Below are 20,855 nucleotides of genomic sequence, written 5' to 3' on the forward strand. Positions count from 1 at the left end.
TCTCTCTCTGGCCACTAGGGGCTCCGGACTGAAACAATTCTCTCTCTGGCCACTAGGGGCTCCACACTGAAACAATTCTCTCTCTGGCCACTAGGGGCTCCAGACTGAAACACTTCTCTCTCTGGCCACTAGGGGCTCCGGACGGAGACAAATGTGAAAAGCTCAATGCACAGTGCTTTAAGACATTTGCCCCTCAATCAGCCTTTTGTAACGTTGGTCTGGCTTCTGCTGAAATTATGTTAACGCTTGTGACGCCCGAATGGAAGCCTTGTCTTTAGGGTTGCTTTATTTGACATTTGTAGTTGCGTTCAACTTTTGCACAGAAGTCAAATGCTGCGAAAACAAGGTTGTGCAGGATGTTTTTATTTGCCCATCTTTTCACACCTTACATGGCCGATATTGATTAAGTGTATTCAGTCAGTGTGTGTTCAGCACGGTTCTAATAACAGAGATAAATCCTCTCACACATGCATCATCACTTGGTTGACACCTCAGAGTGACTTTGATTCCACTCCTCTCTCCGTCCTCGGCCACTCCAGCTGTTGCTCCTGCTTCCTCGTCCTTCCCCTGCTCGTCTTCTTCAGTCTCTGCTGGCAGGCCCCCCCGCCGGCTCGCCGGCCCGGCGTACAGAAGCTGGCCCAGGATGAGTGAGCGCTGCGACGGGCCATGCTGGGCGTGGGTGTACAGGTAGATCCTCCAGGGGAGCGCCTGTGGTGGCGTGAAGGCCAGGGTCTGGACGTTGACCAGTTGCATGGTGGCCTGGAGGCTTTGTGGGGAGCAGTGACACATAGCTGTGCACTCAATACACTCTTCTACCCACACACAGTCCTCCTCCTCTTCTGATTCTTCAAAACCTTCACGCAGAACACAGAGAGCGAGGTGTTAGCTTGTGCACATGTCCTAGTGGTGATGAGCAGAGCTGCATTCAACTCAATGGATCATCAGAGTTAACAACCCGGTCCCACTACAAAGTGTGTAACACCAACAATTTCCACAACTGAAAAATATAACCATTTCACAAAATGACACAAAATAGCTCTGAAAATTTAACACGAGCTTTGTGGATCATTATTAATATTTTCTATATTAATACTGCTTTGGAATAAAACTTTGTTTCAACAAAGTTTATTAGCCAGGAATACTTATTGAAGACACAGACGAGTGCCTGGTTCGGGTTCGGTCTGAGCATTGCAAGAGAAACAGAAAGAGGGTGAGCCCACCAGGGTGAGAACCCTTGCTGGTTCTCACCCTGGTGGGCGACACACCTCGCTCATTCCATCCTTCTGGCGCCGCCAAACGACAAACATGGCTGCTGAGTTTGTAGATCATGAAAACATGTGAGCAGGATCCTGAGAAGAAGCAGAATCCTTCAGTGGCAGATCATTAATAAATAACGTTTCCCTCCTCGTGGTCAGAATTTATTTTTGACCAATCAAAGAAACACAATTTTTCGACAAGACTGTAATGAAAACGTTCCTCATGTTACAGTTTAAAACGTTACTTCATGAATGATTCCATGGAAATAGCCGTTCTAGGCACAGACCCCTCCGTCGGGGACAGAGCAGAGAAGAGGGTACAAACTTATTTACACAAAGTTTCTTCATCTGACTCATTATCAGAGTCGTGATACGAATTGATATAGAATAATTTAGCTTCTCTTAAAACGCTCAGACCAAAGTCTCCACGAGTCTGTTCTATGTGTCTTTTGAAGCACTTCAAGAAATATTCCTGAACGTTCTGCTGCAGCACCATGGAGAACATTCTGCTGCAGCACCATGGAGAACATTCTGCTGCAGCACCATGGAGAACGTTCCACTGCAGCACCATGGAGAACATTCTGCTGCAGCACCATGGAGAACATTCCACTGCAGCACCATGGAGAACATTCTGCTGCAGCACCATGGAGAACGTTCCACTGCAGCACCATGGAGAACATTCTGCTGCAGCACCATGGAGAACATTCTGCTGCAGCACCATGGAGAACGTTCCACTGCAGCACCATGGAGAACATTCTGCTGCAGCACCATGGAGAACGTTCCACTGCAGCACCATGGAGAACATTCTGCTGCAGCACCATGGAGAACGTTCCACTGCAGCACCATGGAGAACATTCTGCTGCAGCACCATGGAGAACGTTCCACTGCAGCACCATGGAGAACATTCTGCTGCAGCACCATGGAGAACGTTCCACTGCAGCACCATGGAGAACATTCTGCTGCAGCACCATGGAGAACGTTCCACTGCAGCACCATGGAGAACGTTCCACTGCAGCACCATGCAGAACGTTCCACTGCAGCTACATCCTCCAGCATGAGCGGTTTGGGTCAGTAATGGTGGAAGGAGATATTTCTTTGGGCGGCCCACAGTCCCCCATGTTCTAGCCAGAGGAACCCTGACTGCCATCAGGTACCAGGAGGACCCACAGTCCCCCATGTTCTAGCCAGAGGAACCCTGACTGCCATCAGGGACCAGGAGGACCCACAGTCCCCCATGTTCTAGCCAGAGGAACCCTGACTGCCATCAGGTACCAGGAGGACCCACAGTCCCCCATGTTCTAGCCAGAGGAACCCTGACTGCCATCAGGTACCAGGAGGACCCACAGTCCCCCATGTTCTAGCCAGAGGAACCCTGACTGCCATCAGGGACCAGGAGGACCCACAGTCCCCCATGTTCTAGCCAGAGGAACCCTGACTGCCATCAGGTACCAGGAGGACCCACAGTCCCCCATGTTCTAGCCAGAGGAACCCTGACTGCCATCAGGTACCAGGAGGACCCACAGTCCCCCATGTTCTAGCCAGAGGAACCCTGACTGCCATCAGGGACCAGGAGGACCCACAGTCCCCCATGTTCTAGCCAGAGGAACCCTGACTGCCATCAGGTACCAGGAGGACCCACAGTCCCCCATGTTCTAGCCAGAGGAACCCTGACTGCCATCAGGTACCAGGAGGACCCACAGTCCCCCATGTTCTAGCCAGAGGAACCCTGACTGCCATCAGGGACCAGGAGGACCCACAGTCCCCCATGTTCTAGCCAGAGGAACCCTGACTGCCATCAGGTACCAGGAGGACCCACAGTCCCCCATGTTCTAGCCAGAGGAACCCTGACTGCCATCAGGTACCAGGAGGACCCACAGTCCCCCATGTTCTAGCCAGAGGAACCCTGACTGCCATCAGGGACCAGGAGGACCCACAGTCCCCCATGTTCTAGCCAGAGGAACCCTGACTGCCATCAGGTACCAGGAGGACCCACAGTCCCCCATGTTCTAGCCAGAGGAACCCTGACTGCCATCAGGTACCAGGAGGACCCACAGTCCCCCATGTTCTACCCAGAGGAACCCTGACTGCCATCAGGTACCAGGAGGACCCACAGTCCCCCATGTTCTAGCCAGAGGAACCCTGACTGCCATCAGGTACCAGGAGGACCCACAGTCCCCCATGTTCTAGCCAGAGGAACCCTGACTGCCATCAGGTACCAGGAGGACCCACAGTCCCCCATGTTCTAGCCAGAGGAACCCTGACTGCCATCAGGTACCAGGAGGACTCACAGTCCCCCATGTTCTAGCCAGAGGAACCCTGACTGCCATCAGGTACCAGGATGACCCACAGTCCCCCATGTTCTAGCCAGAGGAACCCTGACTGCCATCAGGTACCAGGAGGACCCACAGTCCCCCATGTTCTAGCCAGAGGAACCCTGACTGCCATCAGGTACCAGGAGGACCAACAGTCCCCCATGTTCTAGCCAGAGGAACCCTGACTGCCATCAGGTACCAGGAGGACCCACAGTCCCCCATGTTCTAGCCAGAGGAACCCTGACTGCCATCAGGTACCAGGAGGACCCACAGACCCCCATGTTCTAGCCAGAGGAACCCTGACTGCCATCAGGTACCAGGAGGACCCACAGTCCCCCATGTTCTAGCCAGAGGAACCCTGACTGCCATCAGGGACCAGGAGGACCCACAGTCCCCCATGTTCTAGCCAGAGGAACCCTGACTGCCATCAGGTACCAGGAGGACCCACAGTCCCCCATGTTCTAGCCAGAGGAACCCTGACTGCCATCAGGTACCAGGAGGACCCACAGTCCCCCATGTTCTAGCCAGAGGAACCCTGACTGCCATCAGGTACCAGGAGGACCCACAGTCCCCCATGTTCTAGCCAGAGGAACCCTGACTGCCATCAGGGACCAGGAGGACCCACAGTCCCCCATGTTCTAGCCAGAGGAACCCTGACTGCCATCAGGTACCAGGAGGACCCACAGTCCCCCATGTTCTAGCCAGAGGAACCCTGACTGCCATCAGGTACCAGGAGGACCCACAGTCCCCCATGTTCTAGCCAGAGGAACCCTGACTGCCATCAGGGACCAGGAGGACCCACAGTCCCCCATGTTCTAGCCAGAGGAACCCTGACTGCCATCAGGTACCAGGAGGACCCACAGTCCCCCATGTTCTAGCCAGAGGAACCCTGACTGCCATCAGGTACCAGGAGGACCCACAGTCCCCCATGTTCTAGCCAGAGGAACCCTGACTGCCATCAGGTACCAGGAGGACCCACAGTCCCCCATGTTCTAGCCAGAGGAACCCTGACTGCCATCAGGTACCAGGAGGACCCACAGTCCCCCATGTTCTAGCCAGAGGAACCCTGACTGCCATCAGGTACCAGGAGGACCCACAGTCCCCCATGTTCTAGCCAGAGGAACCCTGACTGCCATCAGGTACCAGGAGGACTCACAGTCCCCCATGTTCTAGCCAGAGGAACCCTGACTGCCATCAGGTACCAGGAGGACCCACAGTCCCCCATGTTCTAGCCAGAGGAACCCTGACTGCCATCAGGGACCAGGAGGACCAACAGTCCCCCATGTTCTAGCCAGAGGAACCCTGACTGCCATCAGGTACCAGGAGGACCCACAGTCCCCCATGTTCTAGCCAGAGGAACCCTGACTGCCATCAGGTACCAGGAGGACCCACAGTCCCCCATGTTCTAGCCAGAGGAACCCTGACTGCCATCAGGGACCAGGAGGACCCACAGTCCCCCATGTTCTAGCCAGAGGAACCCTGACTGCCATCAGGTACCAGGAGGACCCACAGTCCCCCATGTTCTAGCCAGAGGAACCCTGACTGCCATCAGGTACCAGGAGGACCCACAGTCCCCCATGTTCTAGCCAGAGGAACCCTGACTGCCATCAGGGACCAGGAGGACCCACAGTCCCCCATGTTCTAGCCAGAGGAACCCTGACTGCCATCAGGTACCAGGAGGACCCACAGTCCCCCATGTTCTAGCCAGAGGAACCCTGACTGCCATCAGGTACCAGGAGGACCCACAGTCCCCCATGTTCTACCCAGAGGAACCCTGACTGCCATCAGGTACCAGGAGGACCCACAGTCCCCCATGTTCTAGCCAGAGGAACCCTGACTGCCATCAGGTACCAGGAGGACCCACAGTCCCCCATGTTCTAGCCAGAGGAACCCTGACTGCCATCAGGTACCAGGAGGACCCACAGTCCCCCATGTTCTAGCCAGAGGAACCCTGACTGCCATCAGGTACCAGGAGGACTCACAGTCCCCCATGTTCTAGCCAGAGGAACCCTGACTGCCATCAGGTACCAGGATGACCCACAGTCCCCCATGTTCTAGCCAGAGGAACCCTGACTGCCATCAGGTACCAGGAGGACCCACAGTCCCCCATGTTCTAGCCAGAGGAACCCTGACTGCCATCAGGTACCAGGAGGACCAACAGTCCCCCATGTTCTAGCCAGAGGAACCCTGACTGCCATCAGGTACCAGGAGGACCCACAGTCCCCCATGTTCTAGCCAGAGGAACCCTGACTGCCATCAGGTACCAGGAGGACCCACAGACCCCCATGTTCTAGCCAGAGGAACCCTGACTGCCATCAGGTACCAGGAGGACCCACAGTCCCCCATGTTCTAGCCAGAGGAACCCTGACTGCCATCAGGGACCAGGAGGACCCACAGTCCCCCATGTTCTAGCCAGAGGAACCCTGACTGCCATCAGGTACCAGGAGGACCCACAGTCCCCCATGTTCTAGCCAGAGGAACCCTGACTGCCATCAGGTACCAGGAGGACCCACAGTCCCCCATGTTCTAGCCAGAGGAACCCTGACTGCCATCAGGTACCAGGAGGACCCACAGTCCCCCATGTTCTAGCCAGAGGAACCCTGACTGCCATCAGGGACCAGGAGGACCCACAGTCCCCCATGTTCTAGCCAGAGGAACCCTGACTGCCATCAGGTACCAGGAGGACCCACAGTCCCCCATGTTCTAGCCAGAGGAACCCTGACTGCCATCAGGTACCAGGAGGACCCACAGTCCCCCATGTTCTAGCCAGAGGAACCCTGACTGCCATCAGGGACCAGGAGGACCCACAGTCCCCCATGTTCTAGCCAGAGGAACCCTGACTGCCATCAGGTACCAGGAGGACCCACAGTCCCCCATGTTCTAGCCAGAGGAACCCTGACTGCCATCAGGTACCAGGAGGACCCACAGTCCCCCATGTTCTAGCCAGAGGAACCCTGACTGCCATCAGGTACCAGGAGGACCCACAGTCCCCCATGTTCTAGCCAGAGGAACCCTGACTGCCATCAGGTACCAGGAGGACCCACAGTCCCCCATGTTCTAGCCAGAGGAACCCTGACTGCCATCAGGTACCAGGAGGACTCACAGTCCCCCATGTTCTAGCCAGAGGAACCCTGACTGCCATCAGGTACCAGGATGACCCACAGTCCCCCATGTTCTAGCCAGAGGAACCCTGACTGCCATCAGGTACCAGGAGGACCCACAGTCCCCCATGTTCTAGCCAGAGGAACCCTGACTGCCATCAGGTACCAGGAGGACCAACAGTCCCCCATGTTCTAGCCAGAGGAACCCTGACTGCCATCAGGTACCAGGAGGACCCACAGTCCCCCATGTTCTAGCCAGAGGAACCCTGACTGCCATCAGGTACCAGGAGGACCCACAGACCCCCATGTTCTAGCCAGAGGAACCCTGACTGCCATCAGGTACCAGGAGGACCCACAGTCCCCCATGTTCTAGCCAGAGGAACCCTGACTGCCATCAGGGACCAGGAGGACCCACAGTCCCCCATGTTCTAGCCAGAGGAACCCTGACTGCCATCAGGTACCAGGAGGACCCACAGTCCCCCATGTTCTAGCCAGAGGAACCCTGACTGCCATCAGGTACCAGGAGGACCCACAGTCCCCCATGTTCTAGCCAGAGGAACCCTGACTGCCATCAGGTACCAGGAGGACCCACAGTCCCCCATGTTCTAGCCAGAGGAACCCTGACTGCCATCAGGGACCAGGAGGACCCACAGTCCCCCATGTTCTAGCCAGAGGAACCCTGACTGCCATCAGGTACCAGGAGGACCCACAGTCCCCCATGTTCTAGCCAGAGGAACCCTGACTGCCATCAGGTACCAGGAGGACCCACAGTCCCCCATGTTCTAGCCAGAGGAACCCTGACTGCCATCAGGGACCAGGAGGACCCACAGTCCCCCATGTTCTAGCCAGAGGAACCCTGACTGCCATCAGGTACCAGGAGGACCCACAGTCCCCCATGTTCTAGCCAGAGGAACCCTGACTGCCATCAGGTACCAGGAGGACCCACAGTCCCCCATGTTCTAGCCAGAGGAACCCTGACTGCCATCAGGTACCAGGAGGACCCACAGTCCCCCATGTTCTAGCCAGAGGAACCCTGACTGCCATCAGGGACCAGGAGGACCCACAGTCCCCCATGTTCTAGCCAGAGGAACCCTGACTGCCATCAGGTACCAGGAGGACCCACAGTCCCCCATGTTCTAGCCAGAGGAACCCTGACTGCCATCAGGTACCAGGAGGACCCACAGTCCCCCATGTTCTAGCCAGAGGAACCCTGACTGCCATCAGGGACCAGGAGGACCCACAGTCCCCCATGTTCTAGCCAGAGGAACCCTGACTGCCATCAGGTACCAGGAGGACCCACAGTCCCCCATGTTCTAGCCAGAGGAACCCTGACTGCCATCAGGTACCAGGAGGACCCACAGTCCCCCATGTTCTAGCCAGAGGAACCCTGACTGCCATCAGGGACCAGGAGGACCCACAGTCCCCCATGTTCTAGCCAGAGGAACCCTGACTGCCATCAGGTACCAGGAGGACCCACAGTCCCCCATGTTCTAGCCAGAGGAACCCTGACTGCCATCAGGGACCAGGAGGAGAACCTCAGACCCAGTGTGAGACCAGATGCTGGTGCAGTGGAACCTGGGTTCTGCCAGGCCTCATGTGTTCTTCATGATGAAGGTATTGATGCTCTGGACGAGCCTGTCCGTCCCCCAGACCTCTGTCCAATGGAGGACATGTGGACATGATGTCTGGTTCCGTCCACCAACCACAGACTGTCCAGGAGTTCCTGATACTCTGGTCCCAGTCTGGAAGGCCGTCCCTCAGGAGAACCTCCCCCCATCAGGAGCCCAGGCATGGAGGGAGGTCATACAGGCAGGTGGAGGCCACGCCCACTACTGAGCCTCATTCTGATTGGTCTGGAGGAATTCTACCTGCAATGTGATTCTCCACTTTTATTTTGATAGGATTCCAAATCCAGACCTGCAGGGGAGAATCGTTTACATTGACATTGTTATTAATAATAATGTTGAAATGTAATCTGATGTGTATCAGAACCTCGGAGCTCCACTGTCTTAACAGGAAATGATAGTCAATTCAGTTCTATCAGTCTCATAAGATATACTAAACAGTTAATCAGGAATTTGAATTAATAGTTAAATTAATTACATTTACCAGAATTAACAGTAAAGATTGAAGGATTTTGGAGTTCTTGACACAGAAGAGGTCGACATTTCATTCTCCTTTGTGCTCATTAATAAAACAGCAAGTATGATTCCAAAAAATATATTTATTAACAATGAAAACAAATAAAACACAGATTCTAACTACCTATATACAGCTGGGTGTGTGTGTGTGTGTGTGTGTGTGTGTGTGTGTGTGTGTGTGTGTGTGTGTGTGTGTGTGTGTGTGTGTGTGTGTGTGTGTGTGTGTGTGTGTGTGTGTGTGTGTGTGTGTGTGTGTGTGTGAGAGACGTGTGATGAACTACAAAACAAGATGGCGGATCACAAGAAACTACATTCAAATGGAGGTTATCAGAGAACAGGAAGTCTGTCCTGGGTCTCCACCATGTGCTGAAGAACAATGGAACATGAAGCTAGTCTTTAGCGTCTGCTTCCTGTGTGTCTCTGCTAAAGGACCATTTCTAGAATGACTTGATGTGAATGAGACTTGTTTTGTAAAACGTCAGGAGTCGTCAGATGGTGTTCGGTTACTGTGTGATGTTGTCTTTGATGTGATATGTGTAGGGTTGTGAGTTAACTAGTTAGTAAAGCAAAGATTAGCATGCAGACCCTGTGTCTGTGGCAGAGCTAACGTTGGTTTACAGGTTGATAACTGCTCCTAATATCATTATCTATAGAACTCAATCACTGTAACAGAATCAACACATCTTCATAAAGTTAAACAGTTCTATCATAGCATCAGGTTTAACTAATCTCAGGTAAAGCCCAGTTGTTGTTCCCACTTCCTTGAAGGAGTTCAGTTGTTGTCCTGCTGGAGGGAAGCTGGTGTCTTCTCCTGTAGTTAGCACCTCCTGCTAACTGTGGTTGCTGGTTCTGCAGGCTGAGGAGAAGAAGATGAAGTTGATGTTTCAGGAGTCCTTCTTTGCAGCTCCTGGTTGTTCCTTTGTCCAGACTGAGGATCTGGTCGCTCAGGTCTGTGATGGTTTTCCTGCTGGTTGAGGAAAACACAAAGAAGTTCTGTGAGGCGTCGTTTCCCTGGTCCGTCCTGGAGGAACTGCTTGGTTTTCCTGCTTGATGGGAGATCAGACTCTGGGTGCTGGTCTCTGGATCAGGGGAAGGTCTGACCCTCGTGGTCGGTCAGCAGAGGAGTTGAGGAGTGAAGGCCCTGGTTGCAGGCCTCTGGTGTTAGCTGGATGCTAACGCTGGGTGAGTGTTAGCTGTATGCTAACGCTGGGTGAGCGTCAGCAGCTCTTCCTGGGTGTTCACTGGAGAAAACTCTTTTGCAACACTGGCTTTTTCAGGCTTTTGTTGAAAGTTTGTGGATTCGAAGGTGTGAAATCCTGAGAGCTTCAACCAATCAGTGACTGGCTGAGTGAATGGGGGAAGTGTCTTGTGAGCAGAAAGTGGGGGAGGATGCTGTGGTAAAAGGCCCGCCCCCCCCACTGGGTGTGAAGGTCAATCACGTTCCTGGGTCAGACTACATATGTCATGACTGTATCACAACAAATGAAAATTGTCTTTCCCTGGAAATGAGCAAACGTTCTGTGGTCTTGTGAGATCCCAACAGCATCATACCGGGGGTGATTAGTTTTTCACGCCGTGGTTGTACTACATTGTAATGGAAAACGGCCGAGGCTGAGTGGAGTAGAGGCAAGGCAAGGCAAGGCATGGTAAGTTGGGTTGAGTTGAGTAGAGCTGAGTAGGTGTGAGTGGAAAAGTGCCATTGGGCTCATGTGGACAATGCCAGGCCTCAAACAACTGGTACTCCCATATTACCCAGCAGAACACTTGTTTCCCACAGTGCTGATTTTTTTTAAATGCTGCATTAAAGAGAAGGACAACCTATCTCTAAGGACACTGAAGTTTTAGAAACTTAAAATCTGTATCTGGAAAGCTTGCACATTCATCACAACATCGGGTGCTTTCGATGGATCGGCCACAAGTGACACAATTTACCCGTCATTCATTCCTTTACCTGGTTCCTCATGCAGACGCTGCAGCCACAAGCGCTCAAACTCCTCGGGGCTGACGACAGGCGACAGGGACAAAGTCAAGAGGGCCGGAGTGCTGGAAGCCACGACACCAGAGCAAGTGTCTGCAGGCTGGGCGCCGCCGCCACCGTCTGGACCCCGAGAGCATGAGGGGAGCCATGGGACGAAGGAGAGGACGAAACATGAAGCCATGAAGGATCAGGGAAGGTAGAAGGGGATGGAACAAAAGGCAGCAGCAACAGTGATGCTAGAGAACCGTTGCTGGAACTATTTTTTTAATGTTCCTCTTTAATGTGTGAACAGTATTCAGCGGTGGACTGTACAGTTTAGTTCAACATCTAAACTGCAGACTATTGTTTGTGTGTCTCTCTCTGTACAGAATGTCACTGTAACTCTGTTCATGTGAAGAGTTTCTAGAAATATTCAAATTCTCACAGTATTGGACCTGCAATCTAACACAGGTGTGAAAAAGTGTTTGCTCTTCCTGATTTCTCACTTTTTTGCATGTTTTCCAAACTTAAATGTTTCAGACCATCAAACAAATGTAAACATTAGTCAAACATAACACAAGTAAAAACAAAATTCTGTTTTTAAATGAAGGGTCTTATTAATGAGGAAGAACCAAATCCACGTTATTTCTGTAATTATTACTTGGGAATGAGAATACCTCAAATCTGTGTTAAGGAACCGAGTCATCTGAGTGAGTGAATTTTGTGATATGACTGAAGTTCTGATCCCCACGGAGGCCAGAGGCCAGACTGCAGCCAGGGGTCAAGTAAGTTACCAAAAAGTTCAACTTCGACTTTGTCCCCAAAACGGACGGGTTGTTTTGTTGATTGCTTCTAAAGGAGTGCCGGTTCACACAAGGACACATTAGCAGTACAGAGGGAATCCCCTGCTCTCCACTGACCTGAAGGACCCGCCTCAGTGTGGCAGGAGCTCAGTGCGTCCGGCAGGGCGGACTTCGGCTTGGGGTCACAAGTCACATGTTGTGGATTCCCCTTCCTGGCAGGCTCTGTCTCCACGGCTCCCTCCTTCAGGGGCCCCATGGTGTTAAAACTGCGTGCCCACTGGCCGACAGGCTCCGCTGGGTGGCCAATGAAGATGCCCAGGGAGAGGTCCGACCTCCTGGCCTGAAGGACCCTGCGTGTCTCCTGCAGCCCACAGCGCAGCAGGCGGTAGTAGAGAAGCGCCTGGTCACGCACACACATGTCGGACTCCTCCTCTGCAAAGGAACAAAAGGTCAAAGTTCAAGTCTTTAAGTTCTTTTGGTTGCAAAGCACACGTTGAGAGATCCAGCGTCTAACATGAAAGCAATTCTAATGCCCAAATGATAGAACACAAAGTCATTTACGTTCCAGTTTTTGTATTCAAGATGTGTTTTACAGAGTAAAAAAAGTATCAAGAATAAGAAAATCATGTGAAACGCGAAAGGAGATTGGAACACAACTGAATCGAGGTCCTGTGGTTCCCAAACTGGCCCCCTCTGGCCCCCCCTCTGGCCCCCCCTCTGGCCCCCCCTCTGGCCCCTGGCTGGCAGTGACACCACTGCTCAGTCAGGAGGCTGGCTGTGTGTGTGTGTGTGTGTGTGTGTGTGTGTGTGTGCGCGTGTGTGTGTGTGTGCGTGCCACTGCCACTACACAATCTCTCTGTGACAGCCCTGCAGGCGGTGGTGGTCATTAGTCATATTTGTGGTTGTGGTGACGCCAGAGACACTATGGGGGTTCATTTTTCAGAGGCTCAAATTTGGGTTCAATGCCATGTGCTGGATCAGGAGCAGAAAAACAAAGAAGATAGAAAAACCTGTTGAAATGGCACAGGCATGTTGCTCCAGGCGTGTTCACAGACCTGGGGCATGTGGACTTCATGAGTGTCACGAGAACAGAGAACACAGACCTATGCAGTACTGAAGCAGTCGTCCCAGTGTGTCTTGTGTCTCAGCAGGCCGAGCCAGAAACAACCTCATGGTGGCGGTCAGCAGCTCCAGCTTGACCCCGAGAGAAATCTCGCTCTTCACCTCTTCGGTGAACACCTCCAAGGTGTAGGGGGCGCTGGAGAGTCCTTCTCCATACACACTCAGCAACCACAGTAGAGCCTGCCTGCCCTGGGAGACATTGAGGACAGTTGGTGGACAGTGAGTGGACAGTTAGTGGACAGTGAGTGGACAGTTAGTGGACAGTGAGTGGACAGTGAGTGGACAGTTAGTGGACAGTTGGTGGACAGTTGGTGGACAGTTGGTGGACAGTTGGTGGACAGTGAGTGGACAGTGAGTGGACAGCTAGTGGACAGTGAGTGGACAGTGAGTGGACAGCTAGTGGACAGTGAGTGGACAGTTGGTGGACAGTTAGTGGACAGTTGGTGGACAGTGAGTGGACAGTGAGTGGACAGCTAGTGGACAGTGAGTGGACAGTTGGTGGACAGTTGGTGGACAGTTGGAGGACATTTGGTGGACAGTGAGTGGACAGTTGGTGGACAGTTAGTGGACAGTGAGTGGACAGTTAGTGGACAGTTGGTGGACAGTGAGTGGACAGTGAGTGGACAGCTAGTGGACAGTGAGTGGACAGTTGGTGGACAGTTGGTGGACAGTTGGTGGACAGTTAGTGGACAGTGAGTGGACAGTGAGTGGACAGTTGGTGGACAGTTGGTGGACAGTTGGTGGACAGTTAGTGGACAGTTGGTGGACAGTTGGTGGACAGTTGGTGGACAGCTAGTGGACAGTTGGTGGACAGTTAGTGGACAGTTGGTGGACAGTTGGTGGACAGTTAGTGGACAGTTGGTGGACAGTTGGTGGACAGTGAGTGGACAGTGAGTGGACAGTGAGTGGACAGTTAGTGGACAGTTGGTGGACAGTTGGTGGACAGTTAGTGGACAGTTGGTGGACAGTTGGTGGACAGTGAGTGGACAGTTAGTGGACAGTTAGTGGACAGTTGGTGGACAGTTGGTGGACAGTGAGTGGACAGTTGGTGGACAGTTGGTGGACAGTTGGTGGACAGTTAGTGGACAGTTAGTGGACAGTTGGTGGACAGTTGGTGGACAGTGAGTGGACAGTTAGTGGACAGTTAGTGGACAGTAGAACCTCTGAGCACTGAAAGCAGAGCCATGAATAGAAAAAGACAAAACTGAGCTGAATGATGAGAAACGTGAACCATTATTATTATTATTATTATTATTATTATTATTATTATTATCCCCAGCCGCAGTTGAGTCCGGTAAGATCCTATTAGAATGCTATTATTGACTATTACTATAGACTAATGACTATTATTCACTTCATTTCACTTGTTTATTTTTTCACAATTTCACATATACAACAATGATTTTGATTTGTGCATGAATTTCTCAACATTATGAGAAAAAGGACACTCAAAAAAGCTGTTCAGTCATGTTTCAGTCATGTTTCAGTCAAAACACGTGACCACATCCACTGCACCTGCTGCCGTACAGCTACACAACTGTCTCCACCACAACAAGGTCCATATGTGTATGTGTGCATGCATTCTGAGCCTACACACACACACACACACACACACACACACATTATACCCTGTGAATATGAGGCCACATGTACACCACATGCATGAATCACCAGTAGTTGATTCTTTAGTTTCCTTTTAAATATTTATTAGCTTATTTAATAGGGACAGTGCATATAAATGAACATCTGTAAAACAGTGTAAATATGCCAGATTATAGCAAATATGCTAATTCCCACCTGTTGTCCCTCGGCAGGTGACACAAGACACATGAAACATAAAATAAAAAAATACATTTCCAAACATGACATACTGTATATTAAATAGCAGACAGCTAAAGTATTGACAGACTGGGCTTTCTTTCATCCACAGTTTAAAGGTTGAGAGTGTGGTACATTCTCTTATTGTGAAAGGAAGACTGTTCCACTAGTGACTCCCTTTGACCGACAGCACACTAAGTCCACAAGCAGTAGGTCTGTGTGGCTCCTCACAGTCCCTGGGGCCCATTCCCCTCACCGCCTTAGCTTCCATCACAGTCCCTGGGGCCCATTCCCCTCACCGCCTTAGCTTCCATCACAGTCCCTGGGGCCCATTCCCCTCACCGCCTTAGCTTCCATCACAGTCCCTGGGGCCCATTCCCCTCACCACCTTAGCTTCCATCACAGTCCCTGGGGCCCATTCCCCTCACCTTTAACCAGTTCAACCAGTTCAACCAGTCTGACCAGGTCAACGACACTAAACATACTTCTCTTCCTGGAAATATGACACAAACTGACCTGGAGTCGACCTTGGAGTCCTTAAGGAGGCAGAAACATTTAGGCTGGCATTCATCCACACATGATCTGTGTTGGTTCATCCCAGATAGACGACTCCCAGATAGACGGTTCCCAGATAGACGGTTCCCAGATAGACGTCTCCCAGATAGACGGTTCCCAGATAGACGACTCCCAGATAGACGGCTCCCAGATAGACGGTTCCCAGATAGACGTCTCCCAGATAGACGGTTCCCAGATAGACGACTCCCAGATAGACGACTCCCAGATAGACGGTTCCCAGATAGACGACTCCCAGATAGACGACTCCCAGATAGACGTCTCCCAGATAGACGACTCCCAGATAGACGACTCCCAGATAGACGACTCCCAGATAGACGGTTCCCAGATAGACGACTCCCAGATAGACGGTTCCCAGATAGACGACTCCCAGATAGACGGCTCCCAGATAGACGGCTCCCAGATAGACGGCTCCCAGATAGACGGCTCCCAGATAGACGGCTCCCAGATAGACGGCTCCCAGATAGACGACTCCCAGATAGACGACTCCCAGATAGACGACTCCCAGATAGACGACTCCCAGATAGACGACTCCCAGATAGACGACTCCCAGATAGACGGCTCCCAGATAGACGGCTCCCAGATAGACGGCTCCCAGATAGACGGCTCCCAGATAGACGACTCCCAGATAGACGACTCCCAGATAGACGACTCCCAGATAGACGACTCCCAGATAGACGGTTCCCAGATAGACGACTCCCAGATAGACGGTTCCCAGATAGACGGTTCCCAGATAGACGACTCCCAGATAGACGGTTCCCAGATAGACGGTTCCCAGATAGACGACTCCCAGATAGACGACTCCCAGATAGACGACTCCCAGATAGACGACTCCCAGATAGACGACTCCCAGATAGACGACTCCCAGAAATCCCTTGAACTGTCCAACTGTCAGCTGAACTCAATGAAAGTCATCAAGTGACTCAAACAGTGGTGACAGCTCAGACAATGACACTACAATAACAGCTCTGTCCACCTGAATCACATTATGAACAAGTACAAGAGTGTATAGTTAGATTATTTATCATCTTGCAAATACTGGGTTTTGTCTTTTTATTGACAATCCATATTTTCTTTTTTAATAATTGTAATATATTATTGTCACTTGTCCTTTAATATTATTATTTTCCTATCATGGAGCTGCAAGTGATGACTGAAGTTCTCCAGGCACTTTCTACGTTTTTAAAGTGAAAAGGGCATTTTATCTGTTTCCATGTCAATGGTTTTGTGAGCCTCTTTCAAAAGGTTTCCAGAATGTATTTTTTTTCCAGAATGCCTCCATCACACATGTGCAAGTGTTCTACTTTTTTGTCTGAACAGAGAAAACAAACTTTACTTGAAATTCATCAGTGGGGATCTGAAGAAGGTGCAGGAAAACGTCATGCTCTCACCAATCAGATGGTGTTTTTTTACAGGCTTGAGTGGAAAAGCCAAATGTGTGGAGGATCAACTTGAAAGTCTCTTCCCTGTCTGTGAAGGATCGAATAGCTCAGATAAAAGTCACTATTTCTTCTGTTATCAGGCCACACGGGGGCGCAGTGGGGAGCCCCGACATCAAGAAGGTCCCAGATCCAATGTGGGGCCGAGGCCTTTCTGTGAAGAGTTTGCATGTTCTCCCTGTGTGTGTGGGTTCCTTCCTCCCACAGTCCTGAAAACAAGCACCGTGAGTCCCTGAGCAAACCCCTCGGCCCACACCAGGTCAGTCCAGCACCACGCTGGGTGGCTGCCGACCGACGGGTCAAGTGGGAAAAACATGTGCCCGCTGGAGACGAGAAATAAAAAACAAAAAAGAAGAATCATGTGGATCAGGTTCACTCAGTTACCAGGCTGAAAACCATGGTAACCATGGTAACCCAGCTTGAGTTTCCATGTTCTTATCTTGGAAGAAACTTCTAGTGTATCTGAGATCAACTCATCTTATTAAAATCGGATTAATTTAAATCACGATTAACAAAGTCGATATGTGCTTCTACAAGATGGAGAGAGTTCGGGTGGAAAACCAGAATCACTCCATGTCAGAAGGCTCACTACGACGGAAACACCCGTCTGCTGGAGACCATGTGGAAATCAGCACAAACCTCACACACATTGTCTGGGACTCTTCATCACACAATACTGGACGGACATTCATGGAACACTGCAGGACATTCTGAACTGGACATTTGTCTTTGAAATGAAAACCATGTTTTTTGGATGTGAACCACAGAACTGGGAACAAAAAGATAAGTGTTTGTTAGTGCCTTGCTGGTAGCAAGCAGAACAACTAGAACCAAGAAATGGTTCTCCTTGGACAGACCAACTTTAACATTATGGTGGGAAACCACAGTGGAAATCTATAGGAGGGAGAGTTGACTGGCTGGTTCATGATAAACATGGCTGGTTCATGATAAACATGGCTGGTTAATGATAAACATGGCTGGTTAATGATAAACATGGCTGGTTACTGATAAACATGGTTGGTTCATGATAAACATGGCTGGTTAATGATAAACATGGCTGGTTAATGATAAACATGGCTGGTTAATGATAAACATGGCTGGTTAATGATAAACATGGCTGGTTAATGATAAACATGGTTGGTTCATGATAAACATGGCTGGTTAATGATAAACATGGTTGGTTAATGATAAACATGGCTGGTTCATGATAAACATGGTTGGTTCATGATAAACATGGCTGGTTAATGATAAACATGGCTGGTTAATGATAAACATGGCTGGTTAATGATAAACATGGTTGGTTAATGATAAACATGGTTGGTTAATGATAAACATGGCTGGTTAATGATAAACATGGTTGGTTAATGATAAACATGGCTGGTTAATGATAAACATGGCTGGTTAATGATAAACATGGTTGGTTAATGATAAACATGGCTGGTTAATGATAAACATGGCTGGTTAATGATAAACATGGTTGGTTAATGATAAACATGGCTGGTTAATGATAAACATGGCTGGTTAATGATAAACATGGTTGGTTAATGATAAACATGGCTGGTTAATGATAAACATGGCTGGTTAATGATAAACATGGTTGGTTAATGATAAACATGGTTGGTTAATGATAAACATGGCTGGTTAATGATAAACATGGTTGGTTAATGATAAACATGGTTGGTTAATGATAAACATGGTTGGTTAATGATAAACATGGCTGGTTAATGATAAACATGGCTGGTTAATGATAAACATGGTTGGTTTGATGCATGTTGGGGTAAGATGGTGACACACACCAATGCAAAAAGACCCAATTCCATACTGAAAATGTAGACTATAGTTAGTCTTTCTTTCTCTCTCTCATCTTTATTGTTGATACCTTTTCTTTAATTGAGAAACAATTGTTATCTACTGGTCACTCCCTGTTCTACAATGTTCTGTATGTTTTATTGTGTCAAAATATAAAAACTCATAAAGAAGAATTAAAAAAAACAAAAAAACAAAGTCGATATGTAACTTATTGCTGGGGTCATCTGTTGTTATTCTTCCTACGGTGTAACTTTTGCTTTATGTTCGCTTTTTAACTTTAAATTCTGTCTTTTTTCACTATTTATTGTCTTGTTTTTACCTTTTCTTTGAAAGTACGTTTCTTGTTCTTGTGAAGCACCTTGAAATGACCTTGTCTGAATGGTGTTGTAGGAATAAATTTCACTTGATAACATCTTAATGAAACTGGATATGGAAATAATGCAAAAGGAACAACAAACCAGCTCTGATACGCCTGGTTTTCATATTCAAAGTAGGATTTGCATGTGCAAACTGAGGCATGGCAGGCAGTGTTAACCTAACAAGCAAATCTTTTGTGTTCTGACAAGAGAAGCTGCTTGCTTCCAGCCACCGCCCAGAGCAGTGCAAAGGTCATCTGCTCAATTTGTTCAACATTCATTTGTTCGTTTACTGTTTAACCACAGCTGAGAAAGAATCCAGGTAAGTGTCACTCAGTACTGCTCAGACAAACAACATGTCCTTGATTCTGAAGTCCACATTTTTGATTATGCAGTTAAATAGGCACAAATGCATCAGGTTTGGTAGTAGTGTTTAATTTAAAAGCATAGTGTTATTTATATTGAGTGTATATTTCAAAAAGCATGTGTCTGAAGGAAAGACTTGAGGTGCTGAAGTGGCTTCGTCCGCACCTGTCACCCACTGGAAGCATTGACCATCAAGATACGAAGGAACAAAACACATCAGAGTCCTCACCAGGAGGACAGAAATCTCCATTGTCTGCACTCGATAAACAGCCTTTTTTAAAGGCTTCCACTAAAGTGCATATTGTTTCTGCAAAAATTGTACACAATAATAATAATATGTCTTGACTTCTTTCAAATTGCAGCTCGGGTTGCAAAGGGGTAGAACATGTCCAGTTAAATTCCTCCTACAGTAAAGCAAGCTGCAAACTAAATGCTTTTTTCGAGGTGACTAAAAGCGTGCGCAGAAAGCATTATTCACTCCCAGCAGTCACACAGGTGGAGGTAAAGTGTTGTAGCCACAGCTGTCCTGGGCTGCTGACAGTAGTTGTAGTAATATTCACATTTATTAGAAGGGAACATGAAGGCCAGTTAACGGTGTTAATTCCTCCCTCTATTCAAAAGACGTAGCAAAAGGGAGATAGAGCAGGTTCTTGGACCCCTGTTGAGGGCCAACTTTGAACTTTGTACATTTCTGTTTTATTCCCATAAATTCCCGCTAATTCCCATAAATTCCCATGTAACGTTTCCAACTTTGAAAATTCCCAGAATTCTGCAACCCTAATTGCAGCTCATACAACTTTCTACTTGTGGGATCTTACGAGCTGCGGTCGCCTTGACCTTCTCAGTAAAAGCTGCAAATGGTTGATGAACCGAGTGTTTGGGTCTGACCTGGCTGTCCTGCAGCGTCTCCTCACAGCCTTCCAGTGACGAGCAAACAGTGTCACTACACTGAGGACACACCCAGATGAGGTCACACATCGTCTGCACCACCGCTGTGCAGGGACAGAGAGGGAGAAATCCAGTTAGATCTCATTCCAGCAAAGAACCACTGCTGCTGCTGTGTGTTGACAGCTGCTTCCGCTGTGTTTACGTGTGAGTGAGGGAGTTGAGGAAGAAATACTTACCAGAAGTGATGTGATCCTGCTTCAGCCCCAGCAGTCCAATGAGAATCACCAGACATTTGTCGCTGTAACTTCGCCCAATACGACCTGAACAATGCAAACAGGGCTGATTAAACACAGACCTTCAATTCAAAGACATGATTCAATATCACCACTGGCAGATTTGAAGAATTAGATATCAAAATTAAATAAAACAGATGATTATGAGCTATGCATGTATTTATTTAGGCTGAGAATCAAAGGTTCAAAATACTATAAAAAGACAGAACGAGACAAAGACATTAGCCAGTACATGGGCCGAGGGGGAGGGTGGCTCTGGGTAGATCCGTTATCATGAGTTTGTCCAAGTTTGGAACTCAACAAGTAGTCCTCTGTGCTGCCTGTACAAAAAAACCCTTTCATGTCTGAAAGTTATGAGCAGCTTTTGAAAATAACTACACAACAGTCACGCTACAAGAATCAATCCTAAAACTCCACAGAGGGAGGAAGTGAGCCTTCTAGTAGAAGCTCAACAGAAGCTCTCCGAGGATTCTGTGGTGGACACAAGATAAATCAAACATCCCTAAGAGACTGTTCAGACACATCAAGAAGGAGCATTGAACTACTATGGATCAATACCTTACAGTAAAATGAAGTGGAAAAAATGCATAGTACCCAATTCACTAATGACAAAACAAATAA

At 49.4% G+C, this 20,855-nt stretch overlaps 1 protein-coding gene across 3 annotated transcripts in view; it reads right to left on the reverse strand.

Annotated features, from left to right (window-relative positions):
• Positions 1 to 357: 357 nt before the first annotated feature.
• ap4b1 (adaptor related protein complex 4 subunit beta 1) overlaps positions 358 to 20,855 on the reverse strand; it is a 49,281-nt gene continuing 28,783 nt past the window's right edge. For all 3 annotated transcript variants that reach the window (XM_080497499.1, XM_080497498.1, XM_080497500.1), the window contains 6 exons: positions 20,178 to 20,261; positions 19,942 to 20,045; positions 12,674 to 12,881; positions 11,688 to 12,002; positions 10,762 to 10,908; positions 358 to 854 (listed from right to left, as the gene is read on the reverse strand). In XM_080497499.1, coding sequence (XP_080353625.1) covers positions 418 to 854; positions 10,762 to 10,908; positions 11,688 to 12,002; positions 12,674 to 12,881; positions 19,942 to 20,045; positions 20,178 to 20,261 — 1,295 coding nt within the window. In that variant the 3' untranslated portion in view covers positions 358 to 417. The remainder of the gene's footprint in view (positions 855 to 10,761; positions 10,909 to 11,687; positions 12,003 to 12,673; positions 12,882 to 19,941; positions 20,046 to 20,177; positions 20,262 to 20,855) is intronic.

The sequence above is a fragment of the Blennius ocellaris genome, assembly GCF_963422515.1.
Source record: "Blennius ocellaris genome assembly, chromosome: 5".
Classification (NCBI taxonomy): Eukaryota; Metazoa; Chordata; class Actinopteri; order Blenniiformes; family Blenniidae; genus Blennius; species Blennius ocellaris.